We start from the raw sequence: 13,764 nt of genomic DNA, 5'->3' as shown, positions 1-13,764 counted from the left end.
GCTTTTCAATAAGAACTGTATGTTTCTCGTTAACACTGGGTAGATTTGATGTTTCATAGAGCCAATGACAGTGCGCCTTTGGTGCGCCTTTGGCACTCTCTTGATCTTTTATCTAAGCTTATCCTGTTTATCGCCTTTAGATCAATTTTTATATGTGGCTTGACACCTTCTCCATTCTTAATTAGGTAACAGTGCAAGGGCAGTTCCAAGTTCCACCTCGCTTCGACTGTGCTGTCTGTGGCGGTGGTGTGATTGATTAGTGAGGGGCACCTTCAATGCCGCCCGTGTCCCGGTTGCTCCCCACCCAGATAAATAAACAAACTTCCGGAAACAGGATAACTATCGGTCGGTTATTGAGTTCCCTCAGCTCCGTTACTTCCCAAAGAAAAAGAACAATCAAGGAAATAAGGCTGAACAAGGCCAACCTTTTTTGACCGTTACCGTTACAAACACGAATGTTATCTCTCAACGTTAACCTTTTCCGATAACATCAACGGCGACATCTCCCATTCCTCGTTTCTTTATTTCAGAGGGTTGCTATAATTCACATGAGTGCGCAGGGAGCGCGCAGCGCACTTTTTTCTTTCTAGGATCCGTGCAACCAATATTGTGTTACGTTTGCAAGACATGTTTTCTTGTTGACATTCTATTATCTTCTACATTCTACGTTCTGCCCTGGACCGCCGTTCATATTACAATTCTTTACATCGAATGCATAGGACTGGATAGGAATAATTGCCGACAATTCAGGTCACCGCCTACTTAGTATCGCCCACACAGTTTACAATAATTACAAACAACCTTTCGAGTACGGTGCAAGTTGAGACACTCAGGGACACTTAGACACACTTAGACGCACTTCGATATATACCTCAGCTCGGGTAGCTGTGATGCAGACTTCAATAGCAGACGACGGCATTACTCAACTTGACGAAGAGCACCACTATCATCGCATATAGGTTCCATTGTTCGAAATGTCGTACAGGCCTCATCCTCTCCGTCAGTCATATACTGTTGACTACACAACCACCGGCTCTGTCAACCGTCAACTATCCACCACTTCTTCTGCATCGTCCGGTTACTCCAGCAATTCTTTCAACTCCGACTCCTATGAATTCGGCCCACCCAGCACAGCCTCGTCAGTAACCTCGAACGGGTACGGCGCATCAACTTTGGCGCACAAACGTGGTAAAAGTGAAGCTATAATTAGACAGCCCCCTCCTCCCCCTCGACGGTCAAGTGTATATGATGAGCCCAAGACAAACCCCGAAACCATGTACAACTTGGCTAGGCAATCTTTGCGTCCCCTCCCACCGCCACCCGCTTCAGGACCGACCCCGAACAAAACACCACCACGTCGCGAACGCCATGACCGTGACCGCGGGCAGAGCCTTGATATAGGCAGGCTTTCTATTTCCGAAGAGAGAACTTCTCCCACTCCCACAAGCCCTATAAGCCCTCTAAGCAAATCTCCAAATGCTCGACCAACCTCGATGGTGCTCACTCGAAATGATTCCTTTCGCCCAAGTGCATCTAGTCCCACGCTGCACTCCCCTCTTGCTATGGTCCATCATCCCACCCTTGCCGCTCCCGACCTACAACAGCTTGGCCGCTCTTCCACCAACCAGCTGCGCACTTTATCCAAGCTCGCTCAAGATAGTTCTGCCGAAGAGTTTGCCATCACTTCCCCAGCTCAAGAGGTGGTTGGTCTGCGTGGACGACGAAGATTACAGCGGGCAGGCAATGCGAATGGCTCTAGGAATGGCCAGCGCGGTGATCGCTATGGCTTTGAAGGGCGAAATTGGATGGACAAACAGAGACAATTCCTTCAGGCGTACGAGTATCTATGTCACATTGGTGAAGCCAAAGAATGGATCGAAGATGTCATTCATCAGCAGATCCCACCAATTGTTGAACTAGAGGAAGCATTGAGAGATGGCGTTACCCTGGCTGAGGTAGTGCAGGCCCTGACTCCCACAAAACGAATCCGTATCTTCCGACATGAACGACTCCAAGCGCGGCACTGGGATAATGTTGCTGCTTTCTTCCGATACCTAGACCAAGTCGAGTTGCCTGATCTCTTCCGATTTGAGCTTATTGATCTCTACGAGAAGAAGAACATCCCGAAGGTCATATACTGCATACATGCCCTAAGTTGGCTTCTATTCCGAAAAGGCATAGTGGACTTCAGGATAGGCAACCTAGTTGGCCAGCTAGAGTTTGAGCACCATGAACTCGAAGCTATGCAGAAGGGCTTGGATAAACTTGGCATCAACATGCCTACCTTTGGAAATATGGGTGCCGATTTTGGCGTAGAGCCGGAGCCAGAGCCTGAACCTGAGGAGACCGAAGAGGAACGGATTGATCGTGAACTGTCCGAGAACGAAGCCGCCATCCTCGACCTTCAAGCGCAGATACGTGGCGCCCTGCTTCGAACGAAACTTGGCGACGTCATGCAGCATCTGTGGGACTCGGAGGAATGGCTCATCGATCTCCAGTCGCGCATTCGCGGTGATTTCACTCGTCAAGTTATGGGCTACAGACTTGAGATGCGAAAGTTCGCCGTCAACCTTCAGAGTGCCGCCCGCGGATTCCTAGTCCGAAATAAGATGGCGAATAGAGAGAATTTCTGGAAGAGCAAGGAGAAAGATATCACAAAACTCCAGAGTTTAATACGGGCTATGAAAGTCCGTGACGAGGTACGAGAAACTCGATCTCAATTATCACGAGCGGATGGACCTGTGCGAAGTATTCAGGCTGTGTTTCGAGGCTATCTGGCGCGCGAGAAGCTCAACGCCCAGCAGCAGGAGACGAGTCGCATGACTGGTCCCGTATTGGAGCTTCAGTCCGCGATACGAGGCATACTGGCAAGGGAAAGAGTTGGACAAGATCTCTACCTCCTCGGAGAGGAGACCGAGGCTATTACTGGCTTACAGGCTGCTGCCAGAGCCATGCTAACCAGAAACCAGATCCATAAGCAACAAGAAGCACTCGCAAGCTTTGGACCCAAGTGGGAGTCAATTCAAGCCTTTTGCCGTGGAAATCTTCTTCGACAAAACGTCCAGGCAACCAAAGCTGAACTTGCGCAACACACTCCCGATATTGGGTCACTACAAGCTCATATTCGAGCTGCCGCTGTACGTCGGGACATTACCGACAAGCTTGACGCTTTAAGCGAAAATGAACCTTCAATAATCGAACTTCAGTCGCTAGCTCGAGGCATGCTTGAACGACAACGTATAGCTGCTGATCTCGACTCTCTCGAAACCAACACGACGAGCATTGTAGATCTCCAAGCTAGGATTCGTGGGTGCCTATCAAGGGAACAGCACTATTCGCTCCTTGAGGAACTTAAGTCCCATGAGGATGAAGTCATCGAACTCCAAGCTCTCGCTCGAGCCATGCTCCTCCGTAACGATGTTGGCATGTTGCTGAGCGAACTCGACGAGTATGAAGAGCCTGTAGTAGAGTTGCAAGCCTTCGCTAGAGGTTTTATGGTTCGGGCAAAGTTCGCGGAGAAGAAGAGACATTTCGAAGAAAACATGCAGAAGGTGGTCAAGATTCAGAGCTTCGTCCGCGGCAAACTTCAAGGCGAAGCATACAAAAGTCTCACGACCGGAAAGAACCCCCCGGTTGGAGCTGTGAAGAATTTCGTCCATCTGCTCAACGATAGCGACTTTGATTTCAACGAGGAAATTGAGTTTGAGAGACTGCGAAAGACAGTTGTCCAGCAAGTCAGACAGAATGAAATGCTTGAGCAGTACATTGATCAACTAGATATCAAGATTGCTCTCCTGGTGAAGAACAAGATCACACTCGATGAAGTCGTACGACACCAAAATACCTTCGGTGGACACACGAGCAATATTCTAGCCAACGCTACCATCGCATCTGCCAACCAATTCGACTTGAAGGCCTTGAATAAGAGCTCGAGAAAGAAGTTGGAATCTTACCAACAACTATTTTTCAATCTCCAAACCCAGCCACAGTATCTAGCACGACTCTTCAGAAGAATACGAGAATTAGGTACAGCCGAAAAGGAGTGTAAGCGCATCGAGCTCCTTATGATGGGGCTCTTTGGGTATGCACAGAAGAGAAGAGAAGAGTATTACTTGCTGAAACTCATCGCGAAGTCGATACGAGAAGAGGTCGAGGCTTGTACTTCCATCCAAGAATATCTCCGTGGCAACTTTTTCTGGTCGAAGCTTTTAAGCCACTATTCTCGATCGCCACGAGACAGGAAGTATCTTAGAGATCTACTGGGTCCACTAATACGAGACAACATCATCGAGGATCCTGCCTTGGATCTGGAGAGCGACCCGATGCAAATCTACCGATCTGCTATTAACAATGAAGAGCTTCGCACCGGGCAACCAAGCCGGAGACCACTCGACATTACCCGTGATCTAGCAATAAAAGACCCAGAGACGCGCGAGTTGTTCATCGACCATCTTCGAGACCTCAGAGAGATCTCAGATCAGTTCTTCCTCGCCTTAGAAGATTTGCTACCCCGGATGCCTTACGGTCTACGGTTCATCTGCCAACAGATGTTCGAGGCGTTGCGTCAGCGTTTCCAGCGCGAGCCTCAGCACCATATCCTTCAAATCGTTGCAAACTGGGTATGGCGCTTTTACCTACAGCCAGCATTAGTCAACCCCGAACAGGTGGGTGTTATTGAGAAGACTCTTAGCCCTCTCCAGAAGAGAAACTTGGGCGAGGTCGCCAAAGTTCTCGGTCAAATCGCGTCAGGGCGTCCCTTCGGCGGCGAGAACATCTACCTACAGCCCCTTAATGCCTTCGTAGGAGAGTCGATGGAGCGATTTAACCATATTACAACCAATCTGATCTCCGTTGCCGATGCTGAGAGCACCTTTGACATTGATGAATTCAACGACCTCTACGCCAAGAACAGGCCGACTCTATACATTAAGATGACGGATATCTTTGCCATCCATTCCCTTGTCGTGAATGAGATGCCTGCTGTCTGCCCCAACCGAGACGATGTGCTTCGCGAGATCCTGCAAGATCTAGGAAGCGCAAAGAACAATGAGAATGAAATGAACGCAGCTAGTTCATCGGATATTCAAATGTTCCTCACCCCGAAGCTTCATGATGTCGACGATCCGGAAGCCGACGTTAAAGCTCTATTTATGGAGACCAAGCGCTGCATCTTGTACATTATTCGTGTGCAGACGGGCGCTGATCTCCTCCAAATTCTCGTCCGCCCACCTACGCAAGAAGACGAGATAAAATGGCAGACGCTTCTACGAGACGACTTTGCATCTGGCAATAATACCAAGGGGGCGTACTCGGACGTCAATATGGTCGACGTAACACGAATGTCATACTACGACATGAAACGAAATGCTCTGGAGAATATAATGCACCTAGAACAAATGGGGCGCATTACAAAGAAGAATTATTACCAAGACATCCTCAACGCGATTGCACTCGACATTCGCACCAAGAGTCGCCGCAGGATACAGCGCCAGCGAGAGTTGGAGGGAGTGCGCCTCACCCTCGGAAATCTACACGAGAAAGCCAAGTACCTAGAACAGCAGCGCAAGAGCTACGATGATTATATCGAGCAGGCTATGTCTACGCTGCAGAAAAACAAAGGGTAATGTAACCCACATATAACCTATTGTCCTTACGAAGCTAACAAGTTGCAAACAGGAAAAAACGATTCCTCCTCCCCTTCACCAAGCAGTACAACCACCAGCGAGAGCTTGAGCGTTCTGGCCGAGTTCCTAAGTTTGGCTCTTACAAGTACAGCGTACGTGCTCTTGCTGAGAAGGGTGTTGTCGTGTCGTGGCAAGGCGTCTCCGAGCGGGATTGGAGCAATATCAACCTTACAATCTCTTGCGACGAAGTCGGCGTGTTCAACATCGAAGGTAGTCGCGGCCACATCCAGATTCCGGGTGCGAGCGGCCTTATCCCGATCGAGGATCTTCTACAGGCGCAGTTCGAGTCGCATCAGTTCATGAACGTATTTGAGGGCAACTTGAAACTCAACGTCAACCTTCTGCTGCATCTACTGTACAAAAAGTTCTACCGGACCCAATAAGTCACAGGATTGGTGCTTTGCAGGAAACTTAGGCCGAGATTTGGCACTGTAGTATGGACATATGAAACGAGAGATATAATGGAGTGAGCAGGGTAGGACGCGCGGTTCACGGGCAGGGGGAACAAACGGTGTTCTGCGAGGGTTGGTGTTACTCCCATTACTGCGTTCAAGGCTTACGAAAGATATGTGTCGATGGAATTGGGAACTGGTCGGTTCAGGGTATTGAATCCCAGCTTATTTCTACATGATTCTTGGTTACCTGTAGCCGGCTGCTGGAGGTTCTTCCAAGTTTGATACCAGCAGTTACGAATCCAGGTAGCATACGTACTTTAGGTGCATGATGTTATGGCAATGAAAACTCGATTATAATGGACGTGTTTCTCTTCTAGATGTTTGGTGACAAGTGCTCTAAGTGGGAATCTGATAAGTTGACAGGAAGAATTGCTGGCCAGATATGTACGAGCCCCTGAAAGCGACATATATAACGAGCATGAATTATAATAATGTCACTTCTACCCCTTATTACCAATAACTAGGTAGTCTCATAGTAGATTTACGAGAATAAAATAATTACTATTAATCCCTCGAAGCAGTGATATTCTAGAACATGCCGTTACAAATCAAGTGTAAGGAGTTGGTTCGGCGCTGCATTCGGCGGGTTCGGTGGGGCCGCCGCCGAAGGTCGCCGAGTGCGAGGGTCCGGCGTCGTCCGGGCTATTTACTTTCGTATATTTAATGTAGGTGGCCACGCACCCATTGAAGCCTGTTGACGCTGAATTGCGTGATTTCCTATATATTCCTTCCATCCTTCTTTTCTAGATCTCTCAGAAATCATTACCTTACCTAGTCGCCCCCTTACTCCGAGCACAGCCAACTAGTCAGTTTAACTCAACCAATATACCACTTTATACAACCTTAAAAAAATACCAAGGAGCAACATAAATAAGCAGAAAGACAAAGCGCAAATATGACGACAGTACCAGACACAATGCGCTCCCTCGTAACCCGAAAGTACGCCTATCCGACTGGATGGGAAGTCGCCGATATGCCGGTGCCAACGATCAAGGACCCCAAGGAGATGTTGATAAAGGTGCACGCCGCCGGCATATCGACAGGCGACACACAACTCGCAAAGGGGTTCGCGAAATACATTCTCGGGGATGTCGAGTACGTTTTTTTTCCCCTATTATTTCTTCTACTTATAAACCCGCGAAAGGGAAAAAAGGGAAGGGGGAAAGGCGGTGCACAAAGCGACGAAAATCAAAAAGCTAACCCTACCTTACGTAGAATGCCTCACAAGATCGGCATCGAAGCCGCCGGCGTCGTCGTCAAGGTCGGATCGGGCGTGACTTGCTTCAAGCCCGGCGACGCCGTGTACGCGTTCGCGGTGAGCCGGCCGATGAACATGCTGGCTCCGCACGGGTACTGCTCGGAGTACTGCGTGGCGCGCGAGCCGCTCGTGCTGCACAAGCCCGGCGGCGCCGTGGACTTCGTCGACCTGTGCAATCTCACGGGCGTCGTCACCGCGCTGCAGGCCATCGAAATGGGTCTGCGTCTCATGCGCGACAACGGCGTCACATCCGGGCTCGAGGGGAAGACGGTGTTCGTGCCGGGCGCCCTGAGCGCGACGGGCTCCGTCGCCATCCAGCTGCTGAAGAACGTGTACGGGGTTGGTAGGTTGATCGCGACGGTGAGCACGCCCAAGGTCCCGCTCGTGGAGAAGTATCTCCCGGGACTGGTGGACCAGGTCGTGGATTACACGAAGTGCAAGCGCTTGACGGACGAGATACCCGCCGGCAGCGTGGATTTGGTGTATAACACGCAGTGGGGCGTCGAGGGCACGTTTCCGCTGGTGAAGAGGGATACGGGGGTCGTGGCGTCGATCGCGAGCTTGCCGACGCCGGAGCTGTTGAGGGGTGGGAAAGACGGTCCGGGTATGTTGCCCCCGTTGCCGTTTTGGGCGTATTGGTTTGCGGCGATTGCGCAGTTGTGGTATGCGTGGAAGCTCTGGGGGACGAACATCAAGCACGAGTTGCACTCGGGGAATATCGAGGTGCGGGAGGATCTCGAGCGCGCGGGGGAGATTATGGCGTTGGGGAAGGTTAGGCCTATAAAGAGGGTCGTGGACTTGGAGGATATTGAGACGGTGAGGAGGGAGGCGCAGAAGGTCGCTACTGGGAAAGGAGGTATTGGGAAGTTGGTTATTAGGATTGTGAAAGAGGATGAATAGGGGGTGGGTTGTATGCTAGGTGTGCAATTTGTAATTAGGAGGAGCATGAAGGCGACAATGTCACGGTGAAGTCCAAAGACAGTCTTAAATATTATGCAAAACATAACTACCTCTTTTATTAAATCTAAAGTACAGATCGATGAGGCCTCTTCTACCCCTGAGATCACCACCGACCTCAAGGATAATCAAAAGCCTCATCTTAATGACCTTCCAATTCTACAAATGAAAATCCAACCCAATTCAAAACAAACGAGTAGCGAGGTACTAACTACTGAATCCAATACAAAAGAAAAGATGTGCTTAAAGCACGAGCACGCTTGTGCTTGCTCGGGGTACGGGATGAACTAAGTCTATAGCCAACGATCATTTTTCTTCACTGCGTTCCTTTCCTCTTCTACCACCGTGCCTGCGTCGGGATGCCGTGCCGGGACTGGATAGCCTGCCACTGACCGTCGCCGCCCTGGTAAATCCAGACGCGGAACGTGCGGGGGGTGACCTCGTGGTTGGTCGGGAGGAGGATGGCCCGCTGGCTCTCGAAGATGATGCCGAGCTGGATGGGGATGCCCTCGCCGGGGTAGCCGGAGCCCTCGGAGGTGTAGTACTGGAGGGTCGAGTTGATGTCCATGGCCTGGTTGCGCAGGATCTCCGTCGGCGACGGCTCGCCCCAGCTCGGGCGCCGCGGGTCCCGGAAGGCGGCGTTCAGCTGGCCCGTCGTCGGCAGCCAGGCGCGCCGGTTCGCGGGACCGGCATACTGCGCCTGCAGACTCTCCGAAATGGCCCGGAACGCGCCCCAGCGGCCGGCGTCGAAGGTGCCGAAGACGGTCCATCCGACCGGGAAGTCGCCGGCGATCAGTCGGCCAATGTCCTGTGCCTGCGGCTGAATATTCGCCGGCCGCGGGGTTGGTCTATTCGCTGGGGTTGGCTGGCCCTGTGTAGAGCCAGTGGTCTGCTGTTGAGGCTGCGTTGATTGCTGTGCTGGCTGTGTTGGCTGTGTTGGCTGAGTGGGCCCCGGAGTAGGGTTGCTGAATGGGAAGAAAGTCGATGTCGGAACAGATTTGCCGGATGGGAATAAGATCGACGATGGTAGGTCTATTTGGCCTTCATCTTTGTCGGCCTCTCTGGTGATAGGACCCATGTTTATCGGCACCTCTATCGTGCTCGGACCGCCGCGGTTGATTCTCTCTTCTGCTGCCTTCACTCTTTCTTCGAGTTGTTGATTTCGTTGTCTAAGTGACTCCACATCCGAGGCCGGGCCTGTCGCCGTGGTGGTAGTGGGAGCTGCTCCGGCAGACTGCTCAAGGTCTGGGGCCCACGACACTGTCTTTGTTCCCTTACCCTCAGTTCCAGTCCCAGTTTTGCGAATGGAGCCAATAGGTTGAGCTTCGGTCTCAAGCTGGCCACGCGGGGCGGGAGGAACAGGAGCAGACCGAGGAGGCGGAAGGTAAGGATTATAAGTGCTGCTTAAAGGAACGGTAGTACCAGTCGAAACAGTCGAGCGAGGAGTTTTGGGGGTTTTTGGAGTGAGTGCCGGTCTCTTTGCCCGGGGCGGGACGATTGAATCACCCGGGATCTTACGCTTCCTAGGATTGCTGCGAGGGATTTGGTGCTCTGCCAACGGTGGCAGCAGTGGAACTGGACGTTCGGGCACCTCTGTCAATTTATTGTAGAACCTGCATATCTTCTGGAAGACGTTCGTCTTTGCCGGCGGATATAGCACTACCGAGAGCTGATTAGTTATGTTCTAGACTAGTTACGTGTTTAATGCTGGGTAGGGACGTCGTGTATATGTGTGAGTATGTATGTGTCTAGGTCAATGACTTACCTCTCTCTAATTCATTGCTAATAGCAATCTGTTGCAGGAGTGTTTCGGCCATAGGGAATACAGCAGGCCCCGGCACAAAACGTGACCTTGGTCGGATGAAAGGCCTCAGCGCGGGCGTTGTTGACTCCGACGTCGGTACCTTGTGCCCAGGCGTCTTTGGTGTTGCAGCTGTTGTAGCCATATCTGCTGCCTTTCCGGATTGTGTGGGATCTTCAGGTTGTGTAGGACGGGGAGGGGGTGGTTGGTATGGACTGGATGAGAAATTGGAGTAGAATGGAGGTGGTGTTGATGATGGTGATTGTCCCTCTCCTATTCCGCCGCGGAGTTCTGGGGTAGTTGTCTCTTCTGAAGGCTTTGTATAACCATATGGCTTTGTCTCAAAGGGGCTCTTTATCCCCATCTTTGTCCCGTTATACCCCTTTGTGCCCTGATCCGAACTCGTATCCTTTGTGCTCGGATCCCAAGAGCCGGAATTCTGTGGATTGGGACCCTTAGGCTGCCTCATAGGCCGTACAGGTATTCTGGGCGCGAGAATCCCGTATTCTTGACGGGGATGGCGAGGGTTTATCCTTTGGGTCTCATCCCTTCGTGACATAAGGAATTCTTTCCAAGCTCCATGCTGGTGCATCATGGGCCAGCGCATCATGGAGAAGTAAGCGTAGCGAGTAAATGGTGCCTGGTATCGCCTCTGTGCATTGGTAGCCCATTTCCATAGGCTTGGTCGTTTGACACCCTGGAACATTCTGTCAGGTTCCCAGTCCTCGTTGTTCCTGTAATAGCCTGACGAGTCCTCAATAACCCTCTCGCGGCTTGGATACACCGTGTTGCGGTTGAGGACGCAGTCGTTGATCAACCCTTCTCTAATTATATCCCATTCGGATTGATACTCCTTAGTCTCGATCTGATTTCGGAAGTCCTTGTCGGGATCTGCCTTTTCGATGACACCGTCGATCGTTGGTTCCCTGAATTCAATTTCACCAGTACCATATTGAATCGACTGCTGCCAATATCTGTAGTCACTGTTGAAAGCAGATCTTGAGATTGCCTTCCACAGAGAATCTTTCCCCTGCTCTCCGGAGTCGCCGCTAGGCTCTGAAATATGAAGTCGATGTTCGATTTCTTTCACGTGTGCTATCGTGCGGCCCATCCTGTAGGCAAGGTTGCGATAGAACTGGACCGTCCTCTCTGGGACTGGTAGAGGGGCTCCTCTACGCTGTCGCAGTCTACCTAGCTGCTCCCAAGGACTGAGATTCGACCAGCTGGGTTCCTGGCGCTTCTCCTCTCGTCCACCTTCTGGGTACGAGCCTGGGGCACGAACCAACTCATTGTGAATTCGCGGCGCTAATACATCTCTGATCGCCTGTGCAGCGTTTTCAGATTGCGTTGCCGCTGCTAACAGATCAGGGAGTTGCGGGTCGCCGAGATGATCAAGCATATGTGTAAACTCATCCGCCCCGATGTTTGGCCGGTCCAGCTTATACCCAACTGCTAAGTGATCAAGTATAGTTTGTCGGTACGAATCCTGGTGAACATTGAACGCTGCCCTATCCTGATGGCGCCAAGCAATGCGGTGCTCCGGGTGCAGTTCGTAAGGCGGCCGAACGATAATTAGATCATTACCACCCTCTACAACTGTGAAGCTATTTTTATGTTAACGAGTACTCGAGCACAATTCTAGATAATCAAACTTACTTGCATCGACCGAGAGATGCAGAACGTCTAAGGTACGTCTCGGCTTCCGCACGGCTGAACTGGTAGGTCTCATTCGCGTCAACGCTTCCGCTCCCATTGATATACGCTAATGCCTGGTCAAGGGTTGGATGGAGGCTGGCTTGATATTGTCTCCAAGTATCTGTATCTGGTTGAAAAATATCGCCTACTCCTTTTATTCCCGGGCTACCTGATGCGTTGGGATCGTTCAAAAAGCTTTGAAGCCGATTGTCGAAAAGAATGGAAAGGTTATCTTGGGGTTGGTGCTCCGGATCGCACATCATGGGCGTGCGAGACGGCTCGCACAGAAACCTCAGCCAGGCAGCGTCGGCTTCGTCCAGAAGCAGAAGGTGCAGCGGGATGTTTTTATGAGGACCCGGAGGATTCTCGTTTGAGTCCGTTATATCGGCACCGAGGCGTCTCATGAGGTCGGCGCGAACATATCTAGGATCAATTAACGAGCCACGTCGGTATTCCATTCCAGCTTGGATGTCTCTTAGAATAGATAGCATGAAAGGCCTAGGAGCCATGCCGAACGCATCCTGTAAAAGTACAAGTAGCCGCTTCAGGTACGACCCGATTCTAAGCCAGTGGTCATCGTATATAGAAAGACCGTGATAGAGAAAAGGCCCTATAAAATTGCTGGGAAGGGCAGATCGCGTTAAGTCGATCGAGTGGTCGAAATTGTAGCGACGGCGCGTCCAAGAGGCCAGAACGTTCATGAGCTCGTTGTATTTAGCATACTGGTAAATGAAAGGATAGGGATCCTTGAGTGAGTGGGGGACTTTCTCAGCAGCAAGCGCTCGTGGGTAATAGACCAGCTCTTTGGGCATCTGGACAGGCTCTGAGAAAGGGAGGATCACCCGACGCCATGGAGTGTTGACAACTCTGTTCTCGTGGTTGCTGAAGATGTTCAGACATTGTTGGATCGCGGCTCGCTTCCAGCCTCTTGCAATGGATAATTCTTGTAGATTATCTGTCGCTTCGGTTGAAGAGCCGGTCTTGCTGTTGTCGGTATTGGACGACTCCCAAATAACGCGGATATCCTTGGAATGTCTCCACGGCGCCCGTTTCAAGGTTTCCTCAATTCCACCATTGATACAGAGCTCATACCGATCGTTGTCGAGTTTGAACAAATTGACATCGCTAGCTGAGCCCTGAGGATCGAGAGAGTTGTCGAAAAAACGCTCCTCGTCTGCTAAGAATAAGTCCACTGCTTTTGTCCCGCCTTGAGACAACGCAGCAAATGGCGAGAGAATAACACCAGGAAGCCTGCGCTTTGCAGCATTGGAAGGTGGATACTCGATTCGCCTGCGCTTGTACCGTGACTTGTCCGGGTTCGCCTTGAGAAATTGATCTGAAAAACTCGGTAGTCGCGTGGAGGTAGGCTGGCCAGATAATGGCAACATTGACCAAGGAGTTGGGCCACGATGCCACTCATATGATCTCTTGTGCACATCTAGTATGATGAGTGCATCATCCAACATCGCGCGAACATGAGGAGTGTCGTAGCCGAGGTCGCCTGCTTTGCGAGCCTTATTGGCTTCCTGAAGGTATTTCTTGATCAACAGTACCCTCTGTTTCCATGCCGGGTGTCGGTATTGGTCTTCGTCGGTGAGGAAATTCAAGATGCGTGGCAGTGTCGTACTAGGATCCCGTCCACCAGGACCTCTAGATACGTCTGGCATTTCCACGTCCTGCATCTCCATGTCTGGAGGACCTGCGGGTTGAGCTGCCGACTCGGCCATCGTCTGATGCACTGTCCCAAACTAAACTGCTTGTAGCTCCTTAACGTGATATCGCAATCTACCTAGTAGGCAACGTGATAGAGCGATTTACAAAACAACCGGCGATGTATCCAAAGAACTCCAGCTTGCTAGACAAAATTCATCGCCAGTCAGGACGTTCCGTCAGATTTCTTTTTTGTTCGTACTT

General features: G+C 51.1%; 3 protein-coding genes across 3 annotated transcripts; 2 read left to right on the top strand and 1 right to left on the bottom strand.

Moving 5' to 3' along the window:
• The first annotated feature begins 375 nt into the window (after positions 1-375).
• Positions 376-6,625, top strand: F4807DRAFT_426228 (uncharacterized protein). Its single transcript, XM_047998028.1, has 2 exons — positions 376-5,620; positions 5,677-6,625. Exons 1-2 carry the CDS (start codon positions 975-977, stop codon positions 6,065-6,067), a joined length of 5,037 nt encoding a protein of 1,678 aa, XP_047854286.1. The 5' UTR covers positions 376-974; the 3' UTR covers positions 6,068-6,625.
• Positions 6,626-6,808: 183 nt separating this feature from the next.
• Positions 6,809-8,372, top strand: F4807DRAFT_89287 (GroES-like protein). The gene is made up of 2 exons (XM_048003621.1): positions 6,809-7,234; positions 7,355-8,372. Exons 1-2 carry the CDS (start codon positions 7,035-7,037, stop codon positions 8,295-8,297), a joined length of 1,143 nt encoding a protein of 380 aa, XP_047854285.1. The 5' UTR covers positions 6,809-7,034; the 3' UTR covers positions 8,298-8,372.
• Positions 8,373-8,494: 122 nt separating this feature from the next.
• On the bottom strand, positions 8,495-13,699 carry F4807DRAFT_89268 (uncharacterized protein). The gene is made up of 3 exons (XM_048003619.1): positions 11,812-13,699; positions 10,120-11,759; positions 8,495-10,013 (listed from the first exon to the last, which is right to left on the bottom strand). Exons 1-3 carry the CDS (start codon positions 13,575-13,577, stop codon positions 8,692-8,694), a joined length of 4,728 nt encoding a protein of 1,575 aa, XP_047854284.1. The 5' UTR covers positions 13,578-13,699; the 3' UTR covers positions 8,495-8,691.
• Positions 13,700-13,764: the final 65 nt, after the last annotated feature.

This window comes from Annulohypoxylon truncatum (assembly GCF_022578515.1).
Source record: "Annulohypoxylon truncatum strain CBS 140777 unplaced genomic scaffold F4807scaffold_16, whole genome shotgun sequence".
NCBI classification, from domain to species: domain Eukaryota; kingdom Fungi; phylum Ascomycota; class Sordariomycetes; order Xylariales; family Hypoxylaceae; genus Annulohypoxylon; species Annulohypoxylon truncatum.
Note: the sequence above shows the minus strand (reverse complement) of the source record. Positions and strands in the feature narration are given on the sequence as shown.

What these genes read in the sequence shown, in the direction of transcription:
- F4807DRAFT_89268 (XM_048003619.1), bottom strand. Translation starts at nt 13,577, where the DNA reads ATGGCCGAGTCGGCAGCTCAACCCGCAGGTCCTCCAGACATGGAGATG. An exon ending in GCATCTCTCGGTCGATGCAA is followed by an intron (nt 11,760 to 11,811) that starts GTAAGTTTGATT and finishes ACATAAAAATAG; the next exon opens with CTTCACAGTTGTAGAGGGTG. An exon ending in TAGCAATGAATTAGAGAGAG is followed by an intron (nt 10,014 to 10,119) that starts GTAAGTCATTGA and finishes AGCTCTCGGTAG; the next exon opens with TGCTATATCCGCCGGCAAAG.
- F4807DRAFT_426228 (XM_047998028.1), top strand. Translation starts at nt 975, where the DNA reads ATGTCGTACAGGCCTCATCCTCTCCGTCAGTCATATACTGTTGACTAC. An exon ending in ACGCTGCAGAAAAACAAAGG is followed by an intron (nt 5,621 to 5,676) that starts GTAATGTAACCC and finishes AGTTGCAAACAG; the next exon opens with GAAAAAACGATTCCTCCTCC.
- F4807DRAFT_89287 (XM_048003621.1), top strand. Translation starts at nt 7,035, where the DNA reads ATGACGACAGTACCAGACACAATGCGCTCCCTCGTAACCCGAAAGTAC. An exon ending in TACATTCTCGGGGATGTCGA is followed by an intron (nt 7,235 to 7,354) that starts GTACGTTTTTTT and finishes TACCTTACGTAG; the next exon opens with AATGCCTCACAAGATCGGCA.